At 45.5% G+C, this 24,356-nt stretch overlaps 1 protein-coding gene across 1 annotated transcript in view; it reads left to right on the forward strand.

Moving 5' to 3' along the window:
- Window positions 1–24,356, forward strand: part of FAM135B (family with sequence similarity 135 member B) — a 269,743-nt gene that overhangs the window by 204,638 nt on the left and 40,749 nt on the right. The window contains exon 8 of the mRNA XM_067712826.1: window positions 22,384–22,537. Coding sequence (XP_067568927.1) covers window positions 22,384–22,537 — 154 coding nt within the window. The remainder of the gene's footprint in view (window positions 1–22,383; window positions 22,538–24,356) is intronic.

Genomic DNA, 24,356 nt, shown 5'->3' on the forward strand with positions numbered 1-24,356 from the left:
TGTTTAGAGGCTGTGGTGTGGTCTTGAGATCTAGGATGCATGGTAGGGTTTAGTGGAAGATGGGCCAGACCATGAAAGGTCTCCAGTACCAGGACCAGGCATCCTTGGTGGTGACAATTTTGGACTCAGTTTCTCGCAGGCCCCATGCCGAGGGTACCGACAAGGAAGACATAACAGATAGAATGCTGGGAGAGAGCACGTAGGGATGTGAACCCAGTTACACTCCTTTAAATGCCTTCCTCCAGTAATGAAAGCACATAGCAGCTGGCTGATTGACTTTTTGGTGACACTGTTGTCCATGTGAGTGTGATGTGCGTGCGCACACACACACACACAGGTGAGCGCATACATAGGCAGATGTGGTTTTTGCAGGAAAGATGAAGCAGTCCCCACAAAGTAGCTATGTTCTGGTTTGAACCCAATCAGCGCACTAGCAGGGCAGTGCACACTTATTCCGTGAGGCCCCTGCTTCTCTCTTCGGTCTAAGGTGTTAGCTGGCCCAGGAAGGGCAGATGCCACAAGCAAGTGGCTGGAGAGCATCCTGGGAGCCAGAGGGGGATCAAGGTCCTCTTGACCACTTGCAGGCAGCACTTGCAAGCCTAGCTACCCTCTCCCTTCCTTCCTCCTTTTCCCAAGTCTCATTCTGGACTAAAGGTACACTTGTATTAAAAAGGAAGAAAGGGAAATTCAGATAGCCAACCTAAAAGCTGACATATATGCCATTCACCCCCAGTAAGCTGGCTCAAGAGAGTCTGTAGTTCAGCTCAGCCTGTCAAACCTACCTTGTCAAAGGCAGCTCTACCCACTGCCAACGTGTGCCTGTCAACAAGCTCCATGGCTTCTTAGCCCTCAGTATATTTGTTACCATAGGCATAGACAGCAGATGTCCAACACTTTGCACTTCTTAGTAGCTTATTGGCAGTAAACAATCTTGAACACGACACCAGGTCACAGGCAGAGAGAGCCTTTCCCTGGGGCTGCCCCTGCAGCTGGAGATAATTATTAACCAGGAGTGCACATGAGAGTCTCCCGGGAAGCTTTCTTTTTAAACATGATGCATATCTGAGCCCTATTTCCAGAGATTCCAATTCAGCCCAGCTAGCGTGAGGTTTAGAGAGCAGTAGTTAAAAGTCTCCCCAGGTGGTTCTGAAGCATCCTTGAGTCGAGGTCTCCTGGAATGACCCGAAAGGTACAGGCTTCGGAGTTGGACTCACTTGGGTACAGACCCAGGCTGTCACTCTAGTCCTTGAGCTCATCCCCTCTCTGAGCTTGGGATAATGCACACATACAGGTGCTCAACTCGGAAGAAAGCTCAGTAGGATCCCTGGCTCGGTGGGGATTGGTTTCACGTCTATGAAGAAGGCTATCCAAGCTTTAACATGTGTGCTTCGCATATTCTAATTAGGCTTTGTTGATAGTAGCATTTTTTCCTCCAATTCCCACCCTCTCCTCTGACCCCAGATTGGGTCAGGATGCTCTTCTTGGGACACCAAATATCTTCTTGCTCATTCTTTTTTTTTTTTTTTTGCGGTACGCGGGCCTCTCACTGTTGTGGCCTCTCCCGCTGCGGAGCACAGGCTCCGGACGCGCAGGCTCAGCGGCCATGGCTCACGGGCCCAGCCGCTCCGCGGCATGTGGGATCTTCCCGGACCAGGGCACGAACCTGCGTCCCCTGCATTGGCAGGCGGACTCTCAACCACTGCGCCACCAGGGAAGCCCTTCTTGCTCATTCTTATCATTTCAAACTTTGTATTTCATTGTCACTGCTCATTTTCTAGCCAGTCTCTCGCTAGACTTTGAGTTTCTAGATTGCAAGTATTGGGGGCAGTAGGGCAGTAGCTATTCCTCACTGTGTAGTTTCGGACCAACAGGTGCCCCCTGAGAAGGGACTCTAGGTGAACAGCCATTGTTACATGATTCTTTTTTTTTTTTTGCGGTACGCGGGCCTCTCACTGCTGTGGCCTCTCCCATTGCGGAGCACAGGCTCCAGACGCACAGGCCCAGCGGCCATGGCTCACGGGCCCAGCCGCTCCGCGGCATGTGGGATCTTCCCGGACCGGGGCACGAACCCGTGTCCCCTGCATCGGCAGGCGGACTCTCAACCACTGCGCCACCAGGGAAGCCCTGTTACATGATTCTTGATGCTCTCTGTGCTTTATCCTGTTTAATGCCCATAATAACCCTCTGAGCTAAACATCATCACTCGGAATTTGGACACAAGGAAACTGAGGCTCAGAGAGGTGGACCAACTCGCCTCACGTCACACGAGTACAGAGCTGCAGAGGAGAACCCAGTGTGGCAGACTCTGTCTAACCCCTGTGTGCCTGGCCTTGGAAGCTACCTACGCAGAGACCTGGTCCACAGTGTGTAAGAGCCTCATGTGCCTGGCATGTCCCCACCCTGCTGTACCCTGTCCATCCCATTGCTTCTCCCTCACCTGCAGCTTTCTGGAATGTTTCTTTCTCCTAAATATATCAGAGATGCCCCCTGAGCCTGTCTGTACTCATAACTGCTCCATCCGAGAAAATAAAAACTATAATTGGAGCATAACTATTCACTGAGGAATTACAGACTTGGCAGGAGTTACTGAAAAGAATCATTTTATGTTCTGGCTCTTAGGCGTGGCCTGCACTTGCGGTAAAGAAACCCGTATCTAAATGGGACTCTGCCCTTTACTAGCTTTTGTTCTTGAGTGAGTCAGGGAGCCTTCCGAGACTCAGAGCCCCGGTCAGAAAAGCAACAGCAATACTTACTCTTTTTCTTCTTTAACGTATTCAGTAACTTGACCCCCTTGCTATGTTTCTGTATCTGTTCGGCTTTGGTGAGGCTACAGTAAGAGCTGTGCTGTCCTGCTGTCATGGACAAGCAGGATACTGCCGGGGGGAGTTCATTGGGGGAGGTGTATATATTAAATAAATACTTATATCATTAAGCCATACATTATAATTGTGATGAGTTATAAAACAAGTAGAGCAGGTGATTGCTCGTCTACTCTGTCATCACGTTTTCTTTTTTTTTTAGCATCTCTATTGGAGTATAATTGCTTTGCAATGGTGTGTTAGTTTCTGCTGTATAACAAAGTGAATCAACTATACGTATACATATATCCCCACATCCCCTCCCTCTTGCGTCTCCCTCCCACCCTCCCTATTCCACCCCTCTAGGTGGTCACAAAGCACTGAGCTGATCTCCCTGTGTCATCACATTTTGTGTCCTGCTTTGTCCCTTCCTCGTCCTGCCCCTAAATCTGCCTTGTCCTCTAGCCAGGCGTCTCGTCCCTCATTTCCCCCTCACTTAGATGGCTCGCTCTGTTTCTCCCCATCTCTGTTGTCCCTGCTTCTGCCACCTCTCAACTCCCCTCTCTCTCTCCAGCTCCTCTTGTCTCTCCTCCATGTCTCCACCTCCCACTCTCTGCCTCACCTTCTTTGCTTCGCTGTAACTCTCTTTGCTGAGAACTTTTTTTTTTTTTTTTTTTTTTTTTGCGGTACGCGGGCCTCTCACTGTTGCGGCCTCTCCCGTTGCGGAGCACAGGCTCTGGACCCGCAGGCTCAGCGGCCATGGCTCACGGGCCCAGCCGTTCCGCGGCATGTGGGATCTTCCCGGACCGGGGCACGAACCCGCGTCCCCTGCATCGGCAGGCGGACTCCCAACCACTGCGCCACCAGGGAAGCCCCTTTTTTTTTTAAATCATCTGTGCCATTTTGGATTTGTTTCTATTGCTTGATTTTTCTCCTCATTGTGTGTTGTATTTTCCTGATTCTTTGCATGCCTGGTAATTCAATGTCAGGCATAGTGAATTTACCTTTTTCATGTTCAGTGCTATTTATATATCTTTATAGAGGTATATCTTTATAGAGATATTTGTATCTTTATATAGATATAGATTTATATATATATATATAAAATACTATATATATTTTACATATTTAGAACTTTGTTATGAGATGTACTTAAGTTATTTGGAGTCAGTTTGACCCACCCCCTCCCCCCACCAAGACTTGCTTTTAAGGCTTGTTAGGAAGGACCAGAGAAGTCTGAAGTCTTTAGGGCAATTTTACGCAACTACTAGGACGATGCCCTTCTGAGCTCTCTGCCTGTCTGGTAACTAGTGAGGTTTTCCACGTCGATCTGTTGCTACACCAGTTATTCTCAGCTATGGAGGAGCTTTGGGGCTTGTTTGCTCTGTTCTCCTCTCCAGTATTTTGTCCTGTGGCTCTGGGCCCCTTGACTTCCTTGTGCTCTCAGCTCAATCTCCTCAACTCAGAGAGTCTACCAGGATTTACTTACATTCCACGTGCCTTCATCATGCCATGGAAACTCCCTGCAGGCGGTATGTCTGGACAGTTGTAGGGCTCACTTTTAGTCTAGGCAGCCTGATGCCCGCTATCTGAAAACTGTTGTTTCATCTATTTTATGTGGATTTTTAGTCATTTCAAATGGGAGGGTAAACTTGGTCTCTGTTACTCAATGTTGACCGAAGCAGTTATCCCCGTCCCCCCAGTCTTTAGTGGAAACTTTAAACAATGATACATGTGCAGGTACTTCTTGTTGTCACTGTTCTATTTTCTTGTAAACCATGAACTGAAATCTACACCAGGTGTTTGAATAAAAGGCTTGAAAATGAGTTTCCGAAGAAGTCTTTTGTGGGGTAAACACATAACTTATTTTAATCCCCATCATCGCCACCACCATCACCACCATCACCACCATCACCACCACCATCACCACCACCACCACCACCACCACCATCACCACCATCACCACCATCACCACCACCACCACCATCACCACCATCACCACCATCACCACCATCACCACCATCACCACCACCACCACCACCACCACCACCACCACCATCACCACCATCACCACCACCACCACCATCACCACCACCACCACCATCACCACCACCACCACCATCACCACCATCACCATAACGGATGTGCCAAACACGCTTCTCAGTTCTTTATTTTTATTTACTCATTGAATTATAATGACAGCCTGTGAACCAGGTTATTCTTAGAGTCATTTTGAGGAAACTAAAGCAGAGAAAGCTCAAGGAAGCAGCTAGTGAGCAGTGGTTAGAATACAAACCCAGGCAGTGTTCCAGCGTCTCCAGGCTCAACAGCTGGCTATGTGTTTCTCACTAGCAGCTGAACACAGTAGGGCCTTTCCACAGCGTCCCAGAATAGCACTTCAGTTGCTGCTTGGAGTGATATTTGAACGACATTCGTAAGAATGCAGGTATGAATGAACCAGCAGGTCTTCTCCAGATGCCAGGCTAAGAGGATGACCCAACCGGGTGCCAGAGGGCTCTTGTTATAATACTGTCATCTTTGGGAAACCCAAGCATTTCAAATCCTATACCTGCTTGAGTGTCTACAGTATCTTCCATGAACCCTGGACTCTGGATCTAGGTTGCTAATTTTCTGTTCTCGACCCTGTGAGTGAGTGAGAGTGTGTGCGCACGTGTGTGTGTGTGTGTGTGTGTGTGTAATTTTAGACAAGTCTCTTACTCTCTCTATACCTGAGTTAAACACATCTGTAAAATATATTAATGTGGGAAATTCATAGTTTGGGGATGAGAAGTCAATGTGTTAATATATTCAAGCATGTGACTTAGTGCAAGGTACAAGGTCAACCTTGCATAAGTTGCTGTCCGTGTACTAGCTCCTGTTAACAGCTTATCACAACACCTGCATACACAGGCATACCTGTGTCTCTGTCACCCGATAGCTCCTAGAGGGAAGGAGTGAAACAGGGAAACAGGCGGTGGTATGGGTGGCCCTTGCAGTAATCCAGGAACGAACCTGCCCCCAGGTAGTGATCCCAGGAAATGAGTAGTGTTAAGAGTGAGAGGCATTTTGGAGGGAGAATAAATAGGTCTGGGTGAGGGAGAGAAACTTCAAGGACAACTCTGGTTTTTTTAGTTTGTTTTTGGCTAATTGGGAGTGGTACGGTCTTCATCATTTATTGCCCTAAACCGTTCTTTTGATATTTTCTCAATCTCCAACTCAAACGTTTAAACAGATTTGATACTCTTTACTATATGAGTGCTGAGTGTTCTCCCCGAGTCTACAGGGCTCTGAGCATTTGCTGGTACCTGGTGGGCTTTGGAACATGACTAAAGGCAGGAAGTCCACCCCACGATGAAAGCCACCAGGGGCAGGTTCCAGGCTTAGCATTTCTAGAAATTACAGGAAAATTGGATATTGTGATCTTTTCCCCCAAAAGATCAACCAGTTCTCCTAATCAGGGTCCTTTTCTTCCTTGCTGAAAAATGAACAGGACCAATGGAATATTCCAAAGCTTCACACTTTCTATCTCCACTGTTATGCATAATTGAATATGTTTGATAGTCTCTATCATCTTGAAAAATCACTTTTCAAATATTGAAATAATAAAAGATTCATCAAAGAACAGTGGTGTGATAGTACCTTCTGTTCCCATGGAGACCAAATCACTGGTGTTCAGCTGTGTGATTATTAATGGCATCTTCCCAAATCACGCACGCTGAGTTAGCTTGGTAAGGAAGCACGTGGTATTTATCATAGCCTGCAGTATTTTCAACTCATTTCAACTTATGTTTGCTGTTGGGATTTTATAAATGGTTTTATTTTCTAGTTTGGTTCAGTTTAATTTTTTGAAGGGCATATTGCCAGTGTCTGGTAAGAAATTTCTTGGCTGTGTTGCTTAGTCTGATGGGAAACACTTTATTTGTGTGTGTGTGTGTGTGTGTGTGTGTGTCTTTGGGGGAAGCAGGTCATTGAACAGGATTTCTGTAGTGTAGACTCAACAGCTGTAGCACACTTTAGGAGGCAAGAAATCCAGTACCCAGGAAAACTAGAGAGGGATATTTATTGAGCAAGGACTATGTGATATACACAATGTTCAGTTTTTGCAAACAGGATCTCTTCTGAGCTTTTTAACATCCGTGAACACTTCTTATTATGAAACCCACTCTATAGATGAAGAAACTAAGGATCTGAGAGGCCAAACATTTTTCCTAAGAGCACTTACCTGAACCAAAATTCTAACCCACTTCTATACACTTCGGAAGCGATTGCTCTCTTTTGTATATTGCACTCGACTAAATTGTGGTTCTGAGCAGAACATAGTGCTAGCCCCATGGGTTGTTCTCATGCTTAACGTATTTAAAGTGATTGGCACATGGTCAGTATTGAATAAATGCTAGATCTCTTCTCCTATTTTCATTCTGCTGTTTGTAATTTTCTCATTATTTTTAGTAGAGCTACAATTAGAAGGAATAGAAGTTGAGTTATTGCTATTTTTGCTCATGTGCACAAAAGAATTTTAACTCAAGAGCTACACTTACATGGATTCAGTTTTTCTTTTTCCCCAGGCTCATTGCTCAGATATTTGGAAGTAATCTGAGTTATCATGTTTCCATCAACAATACATTTGCACCCATTAGAGTTTATCAATTATACTTCGTATGAAGGGGTGGAGGTTAAGTATGTTTTCCATTAATAGTCTCGCTATTATCTGGAAGAGAGAGATCATTTTTATCACAGAAACGAGAATTCTCTGAACTTGAAATCCTGCCTAGAAGGAGCCCGTGAGTTTCATGTCTTTACCTGATGGTTATTTCGTAGTAACCATCTACTTCCTATGTTTTATTCCCATTGTCTCGCCATCACCACAAAAGCTCTGAGGAAGGAACCATGTCTTTCTTGAACTCTGCTGGATCCAGTGCCTTGTTAACTATTGTCGTGTAAACGAATGATGAGTGAACAATGAATAACTCATGAGGAAGTCCAGAGTCAAGGTTTGTTTTTCACCTTTTATAGAGGAGGATATTGGAATTCCAAAATCAGTTCTTCCAGCACTGAAGCTACAAGCTCTTTCAAATCTCTCATTTGGTTGTCTAGATAGGAGTCTCTGGAGATATACAGATAATTCTAGCCATAAGGCACGTGTTTAGATTTAGTTATCCTTTACGTGCACGTAGATCATGGATACATTTTCCAGACTCACAACCTAAGTGGGCATCTTTGCCCAGTGCTGTGCAACGTTGATGATTTTGATGACGATGTTGACAGTCAACACTTACATAGATCATCTCATGTAACCCTTACAACAACTCTGAGGCTACTGTTATTATAACTATGCTATGCATCAGGAAACTCAGACACCAAGAGGTTGTGTTATTTGCCCAAGTTCACAGAGCTGGGAAGGAAAGAAGCTGTAATCGCTATAGCTGAGGGCCTGTGTAGGCTCTGCAGCCTACTGGTCACGGGGTCTCATGCCTCAGTTTCCTCCCCTTTAGAAAATGGTTAGTATTGAGACAGCTATTCTTCAAGTGGAATCTGTTTGCAAACATAACAGGGAACTGATTTTTTTTTTTTTCCCCAAAGGAGTGAGAAAGGCAGTACATCAGATTTTTAATTTTTTTTAGTTTCCCCCGCGCATCTTTCAGGATCCAGAATGAACGTTACTTGCCCAAGGAAGGTTTGTCTGAGAACCTAGACTGGTGTGAACCCTCAGTGATCCCTCTTTTCCCCTTTGTGCAATGCTCATCTCACTGGAAACAGTTGAATCTTCCCTGCTAGATGGAAAGCCCTATGGGGACAGACCGCATCTTCCTTTACCCTGTAACCCCCATCATCTGGGTGAGCGTGTGGCACTCAATTAATATCACGTGCATGAATGTTATTAGAAGTTATTCTGAAAAATCCTACCCCTGAGTTGATTAGATAACCCGTCTTTTATTTAAGTGACCCCCCAATAGTTGTAAATAGTTGTGAAGCTTTGCTTATGATTTCGTAGAAAGTTCTATTACAGTCCTTTATACTTTTATTGGTACTCACCCTGGACCTCCCATTCCAGGAGTAGACCTGTCAGTGAAACCCTCTTGGAATGAATTACGTCTTCAGACCGATCCAGGGGTAGACCGGCTCCTGGTCTGCAGGCCTGTACTGTGTTGACTGACCCTCTCACTTCAGCAGAGTCTGCTCCACTAGTAATTGTTGGAACTGACTCTCATTCCTTGCTGACTTTTGCCGTTCTCCCTGCCTCATTGGCTGCTTTCTCTGGGTAGCATAGGGAGTTCTGTTCCATGTTGACCTCATTCTCTTTCCCAAGAGAACTTCCAACGAAAATGCTGCCTCCTTGTGGCTGCCAGAGTGTCTGCTGGGGGCTTCAGGGAGCACTGTAACCTTGGCCCAGCCTTGCCTGTCGGCTCTGAGCCATTCGTGGGAGGGGGGAGGGTCGGAGAGTGGAGAGCCCCTGAAAACTTCCCAAGATGCCTAAGTTGCACTCTTTGAGACTTAACATTGATGCCTCGAGTAATGGTGACGCGATCCCTGAGTTCCATAGTGTGCTCTCTGTCCCAAGGCCCTTTCACCCTGGTTCCTTTAACAGCCATAACACCCGTACGATGTGTGAACCCCTTTCATAGATGGGGACGCTGAGGCCCTGAGAGTGGAAGTGACTTACCTGGGATTGTCCATATAGTAAACTTTAGATGCTGGATTTAAGGCTCTGAGGTCAGTGTTTTGTTTGCTACATAAATTGTCCTGGTGATCATGGCAGTGAATTCATACAGATATAAGGTTCTGTGGCTAAGATTCAGATCAGACTCCATATTTTCAGTGAATTACTAGACTAATCTTAGCTAAACTACATTGAGTCCTTACTCTTTTCCAGCCCGTCTTAAGCCTTTGCACACACCAGCGGATGCACTCTTTGCTAGCACCCTAGGAAGAAGCTATTTCTATTTCCCTCGTTTTACAGACAAGGAAACTGAGGCATACCCAGGACCAGGTAGACTGTGAATGATGGCCCTGGGTTTTCATCCCAAGCCGGTGGACTAGAGATTGAATCTTAACCAGCGTATCTATTCAGCTGACATCATCCTCTTGGGACCCGAACAGTTTTTCTGTGTTGCTTATTTGAGTGAGTCACCGGCAACCTCAGGATCATCTTTGATCCCTTGTCTCTTACATCCACGCCAGTGACTGATTCCTTCAAACTCTAAGTGGCTTCTGAGTTTGTAAGCCCTGCCTTAGCCCTCTTCTACTGCCTAAGCAGATGCCCTTTTACCTGGAAAATGCACATCTTCCCAATTTGTCTCTGGTCTCCTGACGCTCCTCCCTCTGCTGATTCTCACCTAGGCTAATTTGAGATGATGAACCTTACATTTATCATCATGACAAGCAAGAGAGGCCTTCATACGGCCTTATTTTATACCCCTAAATCTAAACTCGTCTTCAGCCTTATCCCCACATGTATGCTGTGCTACAACCGTACTCATTTTCTTTTTTCACTTCTGCAAAAGGTTGTCCTTTACATGAGCCTTCACATATGTGCCTGGAATTTTCATCCTCCTTTTTTTTAAAAAAAAAAAAATCTGTGTCTTTTAAATTATAGGGTCACTTCTTACATGGCGCTTTTCTTGACTGGCCCAAGAATGATACAGATACTTTGTGAGTGAGTGAGTGTGTGTGTGTGTGTGTGCGCGCGCTGTAGTAGCATTTGTGTATAAATTTATCACAGCACTTCCCAAGCTGCAGCAAAACCATTTATCCCTGTGTGCTGCCTCACACACTGAACTACGAGGGGCTTGAACCCAGAAATCCTGTACCAGTAATCTTTTTACATTTCCTAAGAACATTTTGCTTAGTGCCTAGCCCAGAAACAACACCCGATCAATGATTCTTGAAGAAAAGTATACAGGATTGACGTGGGCGCCATGCTAAATATTTTATGTATGTATATTCTACTCCATTCTAAAATGTGGCTGTTTGTAATAATATCAACCATAATTAGGGTCAAAACCACCCAAAACTCTTCTTGAAAGAAGCTTCTCTTGCCTCGGTGTAGAAGTATTACTAAAAGTAACATTTGTGTAAAGGAAATGACAGAGTAGAGTCCCCAAGGAGAGAAAAACTTGCATTTACTATGATCTCTCTTGAGAATCAGCAAGGGTCTATCCCCAGGGCATCTGTGACATGGGTTTGGTAAGGTGAAGGCATACAGATACTGGTAGGTTGAGATGGGAGACTGGTTTCAGGGTCAGAACAGGCTGATATCCGGGCAATTAAAGTCAGGACAAGGAGAAACCATGGGGAGAGGGGCCAGGCTTTGGCCTCTGGATTAGAGAAGCTTTTCATAACAAACCCACGGGGCCCACATGTTGAGTTATTGTGAGCTGGGTTGAGAGCAGACTTCCGGCCACAAGTCTCCAGGGCTGATGAGAAGTTCACATCCATCAAGCCCTCCTGTTCTGTGTGGTGAGTGCTTGGTGCCCACCTCTGTGTGGTTTCCAGCCCAGTGGAGCTTGTTCCTTCCTCTCCGCTCCCCCTTGAGCTCATCGAATCTTCCCTCCTTTGTACTCCTGTTTCTTTTCACCTCTTGCATCTACCCTTCTCTTGCTTATATCCACAAACAGCAGTGTGCAAGGGGGATAAACCTCCTCCATACTTGATCCTGAACAAGCTCAAATCCTGTTCCCAAAAGGTGTTTCTGCCAGAGCAGAGCCCAGTCTTAACGAATCAAAGCCACCAAGTAAAACAAAGGGGAAGGCATCCAACTGAAAATAACGCCCAGAATTAACTGATCTCTCCCCTTGCCCCCTCTGCCTGCCTCCTGTAACTCTCGAATGTGATCTGAGTAGGAGGAAAAATGAGGTGATGTTTTATTAACACTAAAATTTTATTAATAAAAATAATAGGATTAACTATAATAATGATAACCATCATTATTATTTTACTCATTGTATCTGCTATTTATGGAGTGGCCGTATGGTACACTTAATATCAGCCAGGCTTTTGATTTATTATAGAACTAAAGCATGTCATCCATCTTGTATTATAGATGGTATCTCATTCCAAAATTATTTTTAATAGATAGATTCAGCGATTACCCATGTGGAGTAGAGCCCTGAAGAGGTTACAGTCTGCAAAGCCAGCATTTTAATTCAGGTTGACCCTGACAGTGGAGGGCACGCTTCTTTCACTCAGCATGTGATCGCTCGTGTTTTTAAAATATCGCGCTTAGCGACTGTTTGGGAATTTTTAAAGGCATCCGATCACATGCATCTGATTGAGTTGATGGATAGTATTTAGTTAAGTCAGAGCCTTCTTCAAACTAGACTTTAAAAATAAAGACATTCATCAGAAAGGTGTTTGGGATTTTATGATCATCTGACAACTAAATTGCTTGTTCGGTTTGAGTTGTGTAATGTTCTCAATTAGATTAAATATTAAGCATCCAGTTTGCCAACTGCTAACGAAATTGCTGAACGTTGCGCACAGTTTGGGGAAATGCTTTTAATGAAGAAGAGCTGGAAGTAAAATACTAGAAAATCAAAGTGTCACAAGCTGTAAATGTTTTATTGGAGAGATTAGGCATTTTCGAATGTGGGACGTTGCAGTATTGTCTACATCATAGGGATGTAGTGACTCCAGTCACCTTAATTAAAGAATCTATTGTCTGTAGAGTCCTCGTTGGTAGACACAATTTTCAAAGGGCCTGTTGATATCATCTGAAGGCTCTGTCTGTAATACTGAAAGTCAAAATCACCTGTATTTGGAAGACTGCAGGGAAATGGGATTCTGGTTCCCCCTTACCCCCTGTTTCTGTGCCTCGATCTCTTTAGCTCAGAGAAAAGGGAGGGAGTGTCTGTATAGTGTGGTTGCAGATATGATGGCCAACAACACCACTCTACCTGCTGGGCCCTCTGACCTGTCCTTTCTTTGCATGTTAGAACTCTGTCATCTCTCCTCCCGTACCTGTAAAGTGGCTTGCACTCCCCTCTTCTGTGTTCCTGTAATACAAATACCCGTTCTTTGTCAGATGTCCGTTCTCTGCCAGATACTCTTCTAAGTACCCTGCTTCCACTTGCTGTCTTAGTTGCTCCTCATTATACTTCTTGGAGGGAATTGCCCTTATTATTCTTATTTTATCGGTGAGGTGACAATCACAAATTCAGATTGGGCTACATGTCATATCGAAGGTGCTCACCGCATTCAGGAGCGTACTAGCAAATAATGAGCAGCCAGTTAACTTCAGACCAGCATTAAAAACAGCTCCAGTGTCTAACCGCGGTTCAGCGGTGCGGCAGTGTTAACGCTGTCGCTTTAACTTCAGACCAGCATTAAAAACAGCTCCAGTGTCTAACCGCGGTTCAGCGGTGCGGCAGTGTTAACGCTGTCGCTTTAGTGGCCTTTACACATAACAGCTGGATCTTGAACCCTGAAGAAAATGCAGCTGCTAACGCACAGCAGTATTTGATTGCAACGTGGTCATGGACACAATCCAAATTTTACTTAAAATGCGTTCCGATTATTATTGGTATATACATTTGGATAATATTTTATAGAAAACTCTCAATTCCTGACACTTTGAGAGATCCACCACTTTGTCTCTTTGTCTATAAAAGGAGGACAATAATGACACAGACTTTACAGAGTTGATTTAAAAGCTCTAGGAATACTATGACTTATTATGCAAATACTCATTTTGGTTTCTGCGATTGCTATGGTCATTCCAATAAAAGCCGGAAGTATTCTGAGCTGGTTTCTCATAGAATTAAACATTCTAATATGACAATATTGGTGCAGTGGCCTCCCATGTGCCTTAATAATTTCTCAGAACAGCCTGTTTTCTGCAGAGGCTAAGAGAGAGCCAGCGTTCGCTCCGGGGAGGCCGGAATGAATTGTTGGTGGTGCAGGAGTGTGGGCTCTGGGATCAGACGCACCTCATGCAGGTCACACCCATGCCCGTAGCCGCCCTCTGACATTGAGACAGTCATCCCTCACCTCACTTAGAAATGACTCTGGGTGCTCTGTGTGTCTCAGATAAGAAGATCTATAAGGAGTCACATGGGTGTTTGTATGTTTGCTATCAGAACATAGGGTCTGTTTTCAATGATGCTCTGCTCTGGTCTGCTTTCCAGGTTCCCTATAGAATGAGCTATATAGAAAGCCCACCAGAAGTACGAGGGATAAGGACCACATTCACACAAGAGACTTCAGAACTCGAAATAGGAGAGTAATTATACATGCTGACTCTGTGCCTGTCCCAGTGGCAGCTAAAGGAATTTAATACCTTTCATAATTAAAATCACAAAAGCATAGAATTTTACATTTTTAAGAGACCATAGTGAACCCCTACGGAATCCGGAATCCGAAGTAGAAACATTTACAGTGGTCGCCACATCCCAAGGCACTGAGACTGACAGCTCACTTATTCTGCAGATACGTCTGAGTTTATGATCTTGGAACTGGCCTCTTGGGGATGGAAGTATTAATCGCTTGACCCTTCACGTGCTCCATAATTGATCCAGTGTATCTGATGGCCATTTCACCCTACTCCTGCTGTTTTTCTTATCCCTATTCTTGCTGTCTTGTCTTCAGTTGAGAAGATGTTCATTCTGGGGCATTCAGAATAGTACCCCGTGGGATAACAGACCAAGGCTGTGCTGTTTTGGGATCCTGGACTTGTCTTTTAGTCCTTATGGGACCACAGGCCATTTACTTAATGTCTCTGGACCATTCGACTTTTGCAAATTTACATCATGATTTCAACTTCCCTACATGTTTGGAGGGCCAGATGCAATGACTAGTGAGAAGCCAGAGTCATGGAAGAGGGCTCGACACGTGTCTTCCCATCCCCCGCTGACAGGCACACTGGCACACATGTTGTCCATTTCCTCTGTGTCTCTGGGTGCCTGGGAATTGATTTTTGATCAACATGATATGCCCGACCCTCCATGCCCAGAGCCCAGGCTGTCTGTCTAGCATCATCTCCTGCTTTTCTCGCCTGGATTCATTTACCTTAGCCGCGTGCTACTGATTATATTTTTCTGCACTTTATTAATTTGTTCCTTCTCTGTCTTTGTTTATGACAGTCTCAGTGCCTTCCCTCATCCCTGCTCTACTTGCCTAGTCTTTCAAGATTCAACCGCAGCGCCACCTGTTCTAGGAAACCTTCCCTACCTACGCCTTCCCACACACTCATAGCATCCTGAGGTTTCCTCTAGTATGATGCCTACCACACTGCACTACACTTTTGCATTTGTGTCCCCATTTCCTCTAACTTGAGAATATGTTCTTCCAGGTGGGGGCAGGGTGCGTTAATGTTTGGAGCGCAAGTGTTTAGCACAATGACAGGTACACGGGAAGCACCAGGTATAGAGTAATTAGGATCATGAAGATGAACGGAATTGGACTGACCCCACTGATGAGCTGAAGACACCCAGTGGGGCTCCCAATCGTAATACTTCTAATATAAATACACAGTTCTCTAAAGTCAAATGGGTCAAGGGCAGCAATATAGGCATTCACCCAGATCACATCATAAGCATCAAAGTAACTTACAAGATGGTTATGAATTATGCAGATTCAATATGTCAACTTATCTAATTACTAACGAGTTATACTTTTTAAAGTTTTAAATAGGTCAAAATCTCTTAGTTAGCTAGGAATTGAACAAATTACTAAAGAAAATACCATCACTTAAGCACACCACTGGAAGATTCACACGGAGTTCTTACTGATAATAAGACTGATGGACTATGTGTTCGTTGTACTTTATGGAAGGCAAAGAACATTTCCCCTTTATCCTCATTCTTGCCCGGAGGACAATTAAGCCACTGTCAGAAGCGCTGAAGCTGAGGAACAGCAAAAGCAGGACTTAACCCCTTGAGCCCAGGTCATTCCTGTAATTCCAAGTCCACTGAATCTTTATGGAACTCTGTTGCTTTTTCCCACAAAGTGGAAGTAAAAAAAAATACCTCACTGTCATTTTGGAGCAATTTGAGTCAAAAAGTATCCTTTTAAAAACTGTCGTTTAAAACAGGCTTATAAACAGAGAAGAAAGAAAACAATAATTAGGAATCAGGAAGGAAAACAATGAACAACAAGGACTTTGAGGTCTGATTTTCAGCTCCACAATTTGTGCTTGTCTTCTGGACTACAATAGAGCCGCTGAGCACGCAGGGGCATTAGATGAGTCCAGTGATTTTCAAAGTTTCTTTATTTTTTTTAACTAAGGACTTCTTTTTCAAATGAATGCTCTGCAGAACCCATCATAAATCTGCTGTGAACAGAAGAGCTCTGATGAAGTGGGGTCCTCGCCCACGCTGCCCCTTTCTTACTGCTTAAGGTACCCCCAGGATTCCTGCAAATAGTGACTGAAATCCACTGGTCTGTTCTAACCCAGCACTGGCCAACTCTTCTTGTTTGCTGCCTCTGTTCCTGAGCACCCCAGGCAGTATGACACAGGGAAGTATTAACGTTAGTGACTTCATCGTCAAAGAGATCAAATCTCCTGGGTGCGAAGGGGAACTGATACACAATACCGTCTTCCCCTTAACTGAGTGCTGACCCAATTGGAAAATCAGACAGAATAAGACAAACTAGAATTCAAACTAAGATGTGAGATTTGGCTTACATCTTTGATCAGGGGGGTTCCCGGACATTGAACTCTAGAATTGACTACTCACTTAATCAGATACAGCCGTGCTAGACAAATGTAGGCCTCCCTTGAAGAACACCTCATCTACCAGACCTCCGCCAGGGCTGAAGGTGATGGAGATAAATGCCTCTGAGGGAGGACTTGCTACCAAGAGAGGAAGACTCCAGGGAAGAACCTAGGTTCTTATCCCAAACTCACCTTTTGCTCAATAAGTGGGCAGAGCGGAGTTGGGAGTATGATGCTAGTGGATATGCCCCTCCACGTTGCAAACACATCAAGAGTGGAGAAGCAGGGCTTCCCTGGTGGCGCAGTGGTTGAGGGTCCACCTGCCGATGCAGGGCACGCGGGTTCGTGCCCCGGTCCGGGAAGATCCCACATGCCGCGGAGCGGCTGGGCCCGTGAGCCATGGCCTCTGAGCCTGCGCGTCCGGAGCCCGTGCTCCGCAACGGGAGAGGCCACAGCAGTGAGAGGCCCGCGTACCGCAAAAAAAAAAAAAAAAATAGACGAGGAATGTGTGGTTTCCAGTGTCAGACTGTGTCTGCATTGCTGTTCCACCTCCCGCATGCCATGAGCCCTGCAAGCAAGTTGTTCATCACTCTGGGGATCAGTCTCCCAGTCTATAAAATGGGGATAAATAATTGTGCTTAGCTCATCAGGTTGGCAGAAGAATTAAATAATTAGTACATGTAAAACACTTCAACAACTCCTGGTATTTAATAGAGTCAAATAATAAATGTTAGCTGTTTATTAAAGCTGTTGTATTATTATTTTCTTATTGGTTAAAAACAAAGATCATAATGAAAAACTCACCGCATCACCAGGAAGAGGAATTCAGGGGCCAAAAAAATAGTACCAGGCACACAGCAGGCATATACAATGAACAGTAGCTACTATGAATAGAATTCTAGATTTTGAGGTCTGATTGAGCTTCCATTCCTTTTTCAAAGACACGTCCAGTATAGTACAAACCAATTCCATCTGTGCATATTCTCCCGTAACTGTAACGCAGAAGATGGCTGATATCTCTATACAAAAATGTGTTTTGCCTTTATGGGTGTGTCTGAATTAAATGAAAAGTTATCAATGTTTACCGCATGCTTAGTAAAAATCAGGTTGTATACATATTTCATATAAAGTATAAATAAGTATATTTCTATAGGACATAAATATCTATAGCATGATTATCGTGGGGGTCTAGCAGATCCAAATTCCAAAATTGCGTGAAAGCTCCGCAGTTCTTAAGCAGGGGGACGTGAAGGTAGTTTGGACCTTCAATCGGGGGCTGTGCTCACCAAGCCCATTTTGTCGTGATGCTGCCAAGACCTCTAGAGGATGCTACAGTTCATTCATTCATTCATTCACTGTCCATGTAGTCATTGCATTCTGTGTCCTAGGTGTGTCAGGTTCAAAGACAAATAGCATACTGTCTAACCTCAAAGTGTGCAGGGAGGGTTAGAGAGAGAAATTTACAGAAATAATTGTGGTCTAATGAGGTATGTGCAAGGGACCCAAGAGGAGGGAGCAGTTGAAGAAGGTTCACAAAGAACAGGACATTGACCTGATTCTTGGTGGTGACTTTTAGGCAGCAAGGGGACAGGCCTTGAAAAGAAGGAAAAACAGCTAGTGGACTCTGGAGTGAAACAAGAGGCAGCCGCTGAGCCAGGAGATGTGATCGGGGCTCAAGGCCTTGAATGCCATGCTAAGGAATATGAATTTGATCTTGTAGACAGTGGGAACACACTGGTGCTTCAGATGAAAGGGAAGACCTGGGCAGTGAGACCCAGGAGAAGGATGTGTTAATAATTAAAGTGAGCAATAGAGAAGACTCAGACAAGGGCAGAGGCAAGAGCATTTTAGAACTCTCAAGACTTCATAACTGGTTCTTGGGGTGAGAAGAAAGTCTGGAGACTAGAGGAACTTGCTGGCTTTCTTGGATGTCGGGCAAGGTGGGTCCATTAACCAAGACCAGAAGGAAGAGAAGGGCCAGGTAAGGGGGGCAGTAATAAGCTCCTTTCAAGGTGCGTGTGTGCAAACAGGCAGGCTATCCAATCAGCAGTTTGGAATAGAGCTCTAGCGCCCAGGGCAGTAATTAGATGTAGAGATGCAGACTCATTCGAGAGGCACGCATGCAAAGGTCTGATGTGATGGCAAGGTGCCTCTGTTAGGTGATAAACGAATGAGAAAGCAAAACTTCTAACATTTAACAAGTACTTAATATAAACCAGGCACGATACTAAACACTTAACTTTATTATTCCCACTTTTCGTGTTAGGAAACTGACATTTCAGGTGTTGAGGACCAGCTGAGTCACGGTGATAGTCCGCGAGCAAGGAATAGACCCTATTTGACTCCAGACTCTGTTCTAACCAAGCTTTATCCCTGCACAGCTCCCAGAAGACTTCCATTCAGTGAAAATCCATTTGCAGGTTTCTATGTGGATGACCATTGAGGTTTGAGCTGCGTAATCCATAGACCCATTTCCAGAGGCCATCAGCGGGTGGGTCCTAACTGAAAAAGATTTTCCTTTTAGCGCACCCTGACATTACACTGAGGCATCACATAAGTCTGTGTTTTACGTGAGTGGTGTTGTTTAATCCTTCACAGCAACCCTAACAGCCGGATTACTATCATCCCCTCCTTACAGATGTCGCACAGATGATGCCGCGGGGTGGGCCCTGGTCAGGAGCCTTCCGTTGTGAGTTTACATGCAGCCTATGTTCTGCCTACCCTGCATGAATCTGTCGTATTATTTAGGGTTTCCTTTCCAGACCGTTGAAAAGGAGGGATGCTAAAGTGTTCTTTCTTTGTGCTGGGGAGATTGGGCAGGGCTTTTCAATCCACTTCATGCAGTTCTAATGTGGGGGGGGGGGCACTGGCTGCTCAGTGCTGGCTCTGGAGGCCTGGAGGGCCGGCTAATGGGATTTTCTGTGGCAAATCGTTCACTTTCTAAAAGTCGTGCTGTTGAGTGTTTATGGAAAATGGCACTGGCTTTGTTTATGATAATCTCCAGCCATATGTTTTTAGGATTTCTCTTTGGATTAACACTTTGACTTCATATTATTTCAATAATCATATCAAATCAGCCTTATGACGATTCTCCAACATTTTCTTTATGTCTCTCTCGAAAAATCCATATGCTATTGGTGTCTAGTCTTAAAAGTGAAACTTAGTAAATAACATACTTTGGAGATCCCTTGCCCTCTTCCATGGGTCTTGGGGCACTGTCAAAAGGAGGCATTGGTGATAAGAAAATGCAGTTGGGAGCAGGTAGCAGGACCAGAAATTGGAGGGTTCAGGGGTGTTTGAGGTAAACAGTCTGTGGACTCAGAGCTGCGAGATCTGATGCCTTTGTTAATCCTCTGTCTGCTTTCATTTCTGCTTAGTCACAGATAATGGAGTCACTGCAGGACTTGTATTAATGCCTATGTCAAAGTAAGCAGACCTAGCGGAGCTGCTGTCCTCTGCCAGCCATGCTTTTCAAAGGCACACATGGCAGATGACAGAGGCCTGCCTTCACTGAGCACCTGAACTTGAGAATCCTTTCTGCTGCGGGCAAAGCACAGTGACTCGTATAGCTCGCTAGATTCTCTGAGCCACGGTCTTCAATCTATGAAACGGGCATCGGAGTTGCTATCACTTCTTTGGTCACTTCAAGGCATAAGTGATAAAAATGAGTAGCCAAGAAATATCAAGAGCATTTTTCAACATGAGTGTCTCTCTGTGCTTTTAGGACATATATGTATATAAGCGCACATATATACACATAGGTACGTACGCATATAACAGCTTTGTAGAAGGGTGTACGAGAAAATTATTGGACTCTAGGGAATAGGAAACTTTATATTGTATTTCCTTTGGTAATACTGAGATTTTTACCATATCTGTATTCTATTTTGAACACATATTAGAATATCTGCCTTATAAGGTGATTGTTAAGTATCCACTGAGATACAGTATGATGGGAATATCTAGATGTTTCATGAATAGCGGATTCTTTCTTGCTCTATAGACCTGGGGAGTCCAACACACACACCCTGCTATGAACAAGCTTTGCTGGTCTTCCTGCAACTGTACTGACTTCTGATCTTAATAGGAAAGATGAGAAATGGGAATATGCAAGTTACCCTGAGTGTCTGGCAACCACAGATGTCCTGACTGAATTTTCTGCTTATGAAACGGAAAAGTCTTTTTATGACAAAGCTTGTTGAATGTCTCTGTTACGTTCAAATCAGAAAGGACCTCATAACGTAAAGCCAGGTTTAATTTGAGGCACTGGGGAGTGAAGGGTACTGTTGAGACTTTCTCTGGGGAGTTCTGTGGTGCCCAGTTTCTATCTTCAGGCCTGAATCACTCCTTCCTCATTCTACCAAGGGTGATGGTGGCCAACTGCATATGGCCAAGTCCCTCTCTGAAAATTGCCCTGTCTGGGAGAGCTGTCGACCAAGGTCACACCTCTTCCCCGAGGTAACCCATGCCCAGTGATGGTCAGTGCATGGGTACAAAGACCTGGCCCCCGTCTCAAGGCCAGACAGCTGCAGGTCCAGAGCTCCCCCTGGGATCGACTGAGGTCCCTGTGTCTGCACGACGGCGCAGTGTACCTCCTCCCTCTGCCCCACCCTACTCTCCCATGGTCGTTGCTCCCAAGAGCACACGCCATGACCTTCCTGCAGGCCAATCTCTGTCTTGCAGTCTTTCTCCCAGGGAACGAATCTAAGACCGTCTCAGAGTGAGGTGACGGCAGACCTGAGACTTCCATCCGGGTTTCCTAATTTGTACCACCTTGCATGCCGTGACCCAACTATCGTGATGCGGTGATGAGAGCGAATGTAATTATACCCAGCACTCTCTGCCTTCATGGAACCACTGGGGCTACAGATGGAGTTCAGGGGGCTCCTGACCCTTATCAGACCTGTCCTGCCCCCACGGGACCAACTCAACCCTCTCAGATGGCAGCAAAGAAAAAAGGAAACAAAGGAAGCAAGAGGCTGCCACATCGGCAACTATGCAAGTCAACTCACAGAAACCAAGAGGATGCAATTCCACCAACACTGCCCCTGGCGCTTCTCCCAGCAGGACAGGCTAGGAAGCCCTGGATGGGTCATGAACAGACATTTGCTTGCGCTCCTCTCATCCACGTGAGCAGTAGATTCCTACGTCCATGGAATTCTCAAGCTTACTACTCAGTGCCTCCCTTTTTCTGCCCAAACCCATCCTGGTGAGATTTCCTTCTTCTGTTCTTAAAACAAATCCTTCCTGAAATTCACCCCAAGCCATCCTTCTCTAGTGGGGTTGCAGGGAAGTCAGAACTGTCCTGGTCCTTCTTTTTCATCATGTCTGGGCCTCCAAGTAAACTGTAGACTTAAGCATCTTTTCCTCATCAGACAAACGACACGTGTGGAATTCTACTGCTGTAATGCGTCCTACAGCTACCAACACAGTAGAATGTACAGAGCATTCTCACACTGCGTGGGCACATCCACAGTCTCTTACACTTTCAACACTGAGAACTGCAACTCACAACTGCTTCCTATTTTACAGCAAAGCATTTTTCTCCTCAGCACCGTGTGCTCTTCATCCATCAATACAAAGGTCTTTCTAAATGCCTCATCTCCCTGTGAAAAGGAGCCCACCTCAGTCTGTCCCATGGCTTCTTCTTACAGTGGCAAGAGAAAGAGGCTTATAAGTGGGTGACATTCAGTTGCCCCAAACCTGCGAGGTCTGTGTCCTCATCATCACCATCATCTAATATTATTATTACTATTATTATTTTAATTTGAACACAGTAAGATAGAGGCTTGGCCAGGTTCACCGGTTTCCCCATACAGAGGGAGAGGGAAGACATTCCAGCTCTTCTGTTGGCATCTTGAAGCGCTTCCCCGTTTTGCTCAGGACCTGGCCACGTGGGTAGCCGTCAGCTTGCGTTTCTGTTTCCCCCTGCAGGGGAGCTTCTACGTGCCCTCTGACAACTGCATGCAGCATGCTTACAAGTGGCACCGGGACGTGTGCTTCCTGCTCTTACACGCCTACCGGGGACTCCGTGCCTACTTCCTGACCATCATGAGGGACATCCCTGAGCTGCCACGCATGGAGCTGGGTAAGGGGCTGGGCACAGGGGAAACCTCACCCCAGCAGCCGACCGAACTTCCTCTTTTGGACTGGGGCTCGAGAAAAGTCAGCATGCTCTTGTAAATGTCACAGTAGCAAGCACCGTTTCAGATTTTTTTTTTTTTTTTGTATTCGACATCACTCTAGCCGGAGAAAATCTTGGACGTGCCAATGCAGGGAGAAAGGACGCAAGCACCTCGAGTCACATTCATTTACTCATTCATTCATCCACGAAGCATTTATTAAACACCTACTACCCACCTGGTGCTGTGGGCACATGATGTGGAGTTGCTTTCTAAGGGAAAATGCCTGTTTACAGCCTTTTTCTTAATTAGGCTGTAGTTACTGTATTGCAACTTACAAGAGTATAAAGCAGTCCTACATTTATATATGTAGGTATTTCCACATATATATATATTTCATCTGGATGACATTAGCAAGCTCTCAGTAGTCACCATATTTGGTTTTGGTTTTCTGGGGGTGAATCGCTTCTTGTCCATCATCAGACATCATGGTCATTGGGCCTCATCCCTCTTGATTGACAGGCGGTGGAACTGAAGCTCAGAGAGGTGAAATGGCTGCCCAGGGTCACAGTGTGTGGCACAACAAGGCAGGGACACAGAGGTTCCTCAGTGGTGCCCGGGGCAGAGTCTTTATATCGGGTCACACTCATTTACAGCAGGTGGTGGGTTGCGGTTTTGCTCAAAGTCTTCTAATGAGGCCCTTTGCCCCTAGAACAGAAGCCAGGTCCTTAGCCTGGTATTCAAGGGTAATAACAGTCCTGCTGGGAAGGAACCTCAACTTCCCTTCCTGCACCCTGAGACCTTCCTTGCGGAGAAAATCATGCTCTGGCAGTATTGCTGGCCTTGTGCATTATCCGTTATTACACTGAACACACCACACAGCAATCATTTATTTGCATGTTTCTTTTCCCCGCTAGACTGGGGGTCTTGGAGGGCAGAAGACCCCCAGATCCCTCACACACAGTGCCTAGCGCGCAGGATGAAGGAGTAGGGGCAACGTTGTTGTTGTTGCATGGATTTCTGGTGCCGTCTTACCATCTGGCTTTGTCAGCTCTAATGCCCTCTTTGAAGCACGTGATCTTGGAGTTGAAATTTTTCAGGTCAGATGCACTCACAGGAGACCCACACAGTTCAGAGCCAGTCTAGCTCAGGGGTAGAATGAAAACAGTGTCTTAGCAGTTGGCTTCTTCCTTCGACTTTTTTTTTTTTTTTTAACCCAAAGGAACTGAATTTATTTGTTCATTCACTCACTCACCATATTTTGTTGAATGTTTACTGTGTGCATGGGTATACTGTGCCAGGCCCCAAGCGCACAGCCATGATCAGTGATAAAAGTGCATTATGCCTCGTGGGGCTCACAGAGCTGAGGACAGCTGCTGGGCGGGCAGCATGTGCTCATCCGTGAGCGTCGGCCACAGGCAAGGTCTGACCACAGCCTCATGGAACTAGGGGAAAGTTCAAACCCAGGCAAAGCTGCGACCAGGAAACCACAAGTGGCCAGAGTCCACCCCGTTCAAGCTGTAAGACGGCGGGGTTGCGGGCTTCTCTGTTGCTGGTGTGGAAGACTGGGACGAGTTGGTGGCGCTGAGCAGTAGTCTTAGCTCTGCTACCCCGTTTCCCTGGACTTCTGAACATCCACCTGTATGAAGGACCTACAGATCCAGGTCCTAGATGTGTCACACAGACGTGTGTGTACGTGCGCGTGCCTGCACGTGCTACATACCCGCAAAAGCACAACAGAATGTGGAATCGCTTTGGACCACGCAAAGTGAACGTGGGGCTCTC

The sequence above is a fragment of the Pseudorca crassidens genome, chromosome 17 (assembly GCF_039906515.1).
Source record: "Pseudorca crassidens isolate mPseCra1 chromosome 17, mPseCra1.hap1, whole genome shotgun sequence".
NCBI classification, from domain to species: Eukaryota; Metazoa; Chordata; class Mammalia; order Artiodactyla; family Delphinidae; genus Pseudorca; species Pseudorca crassidens.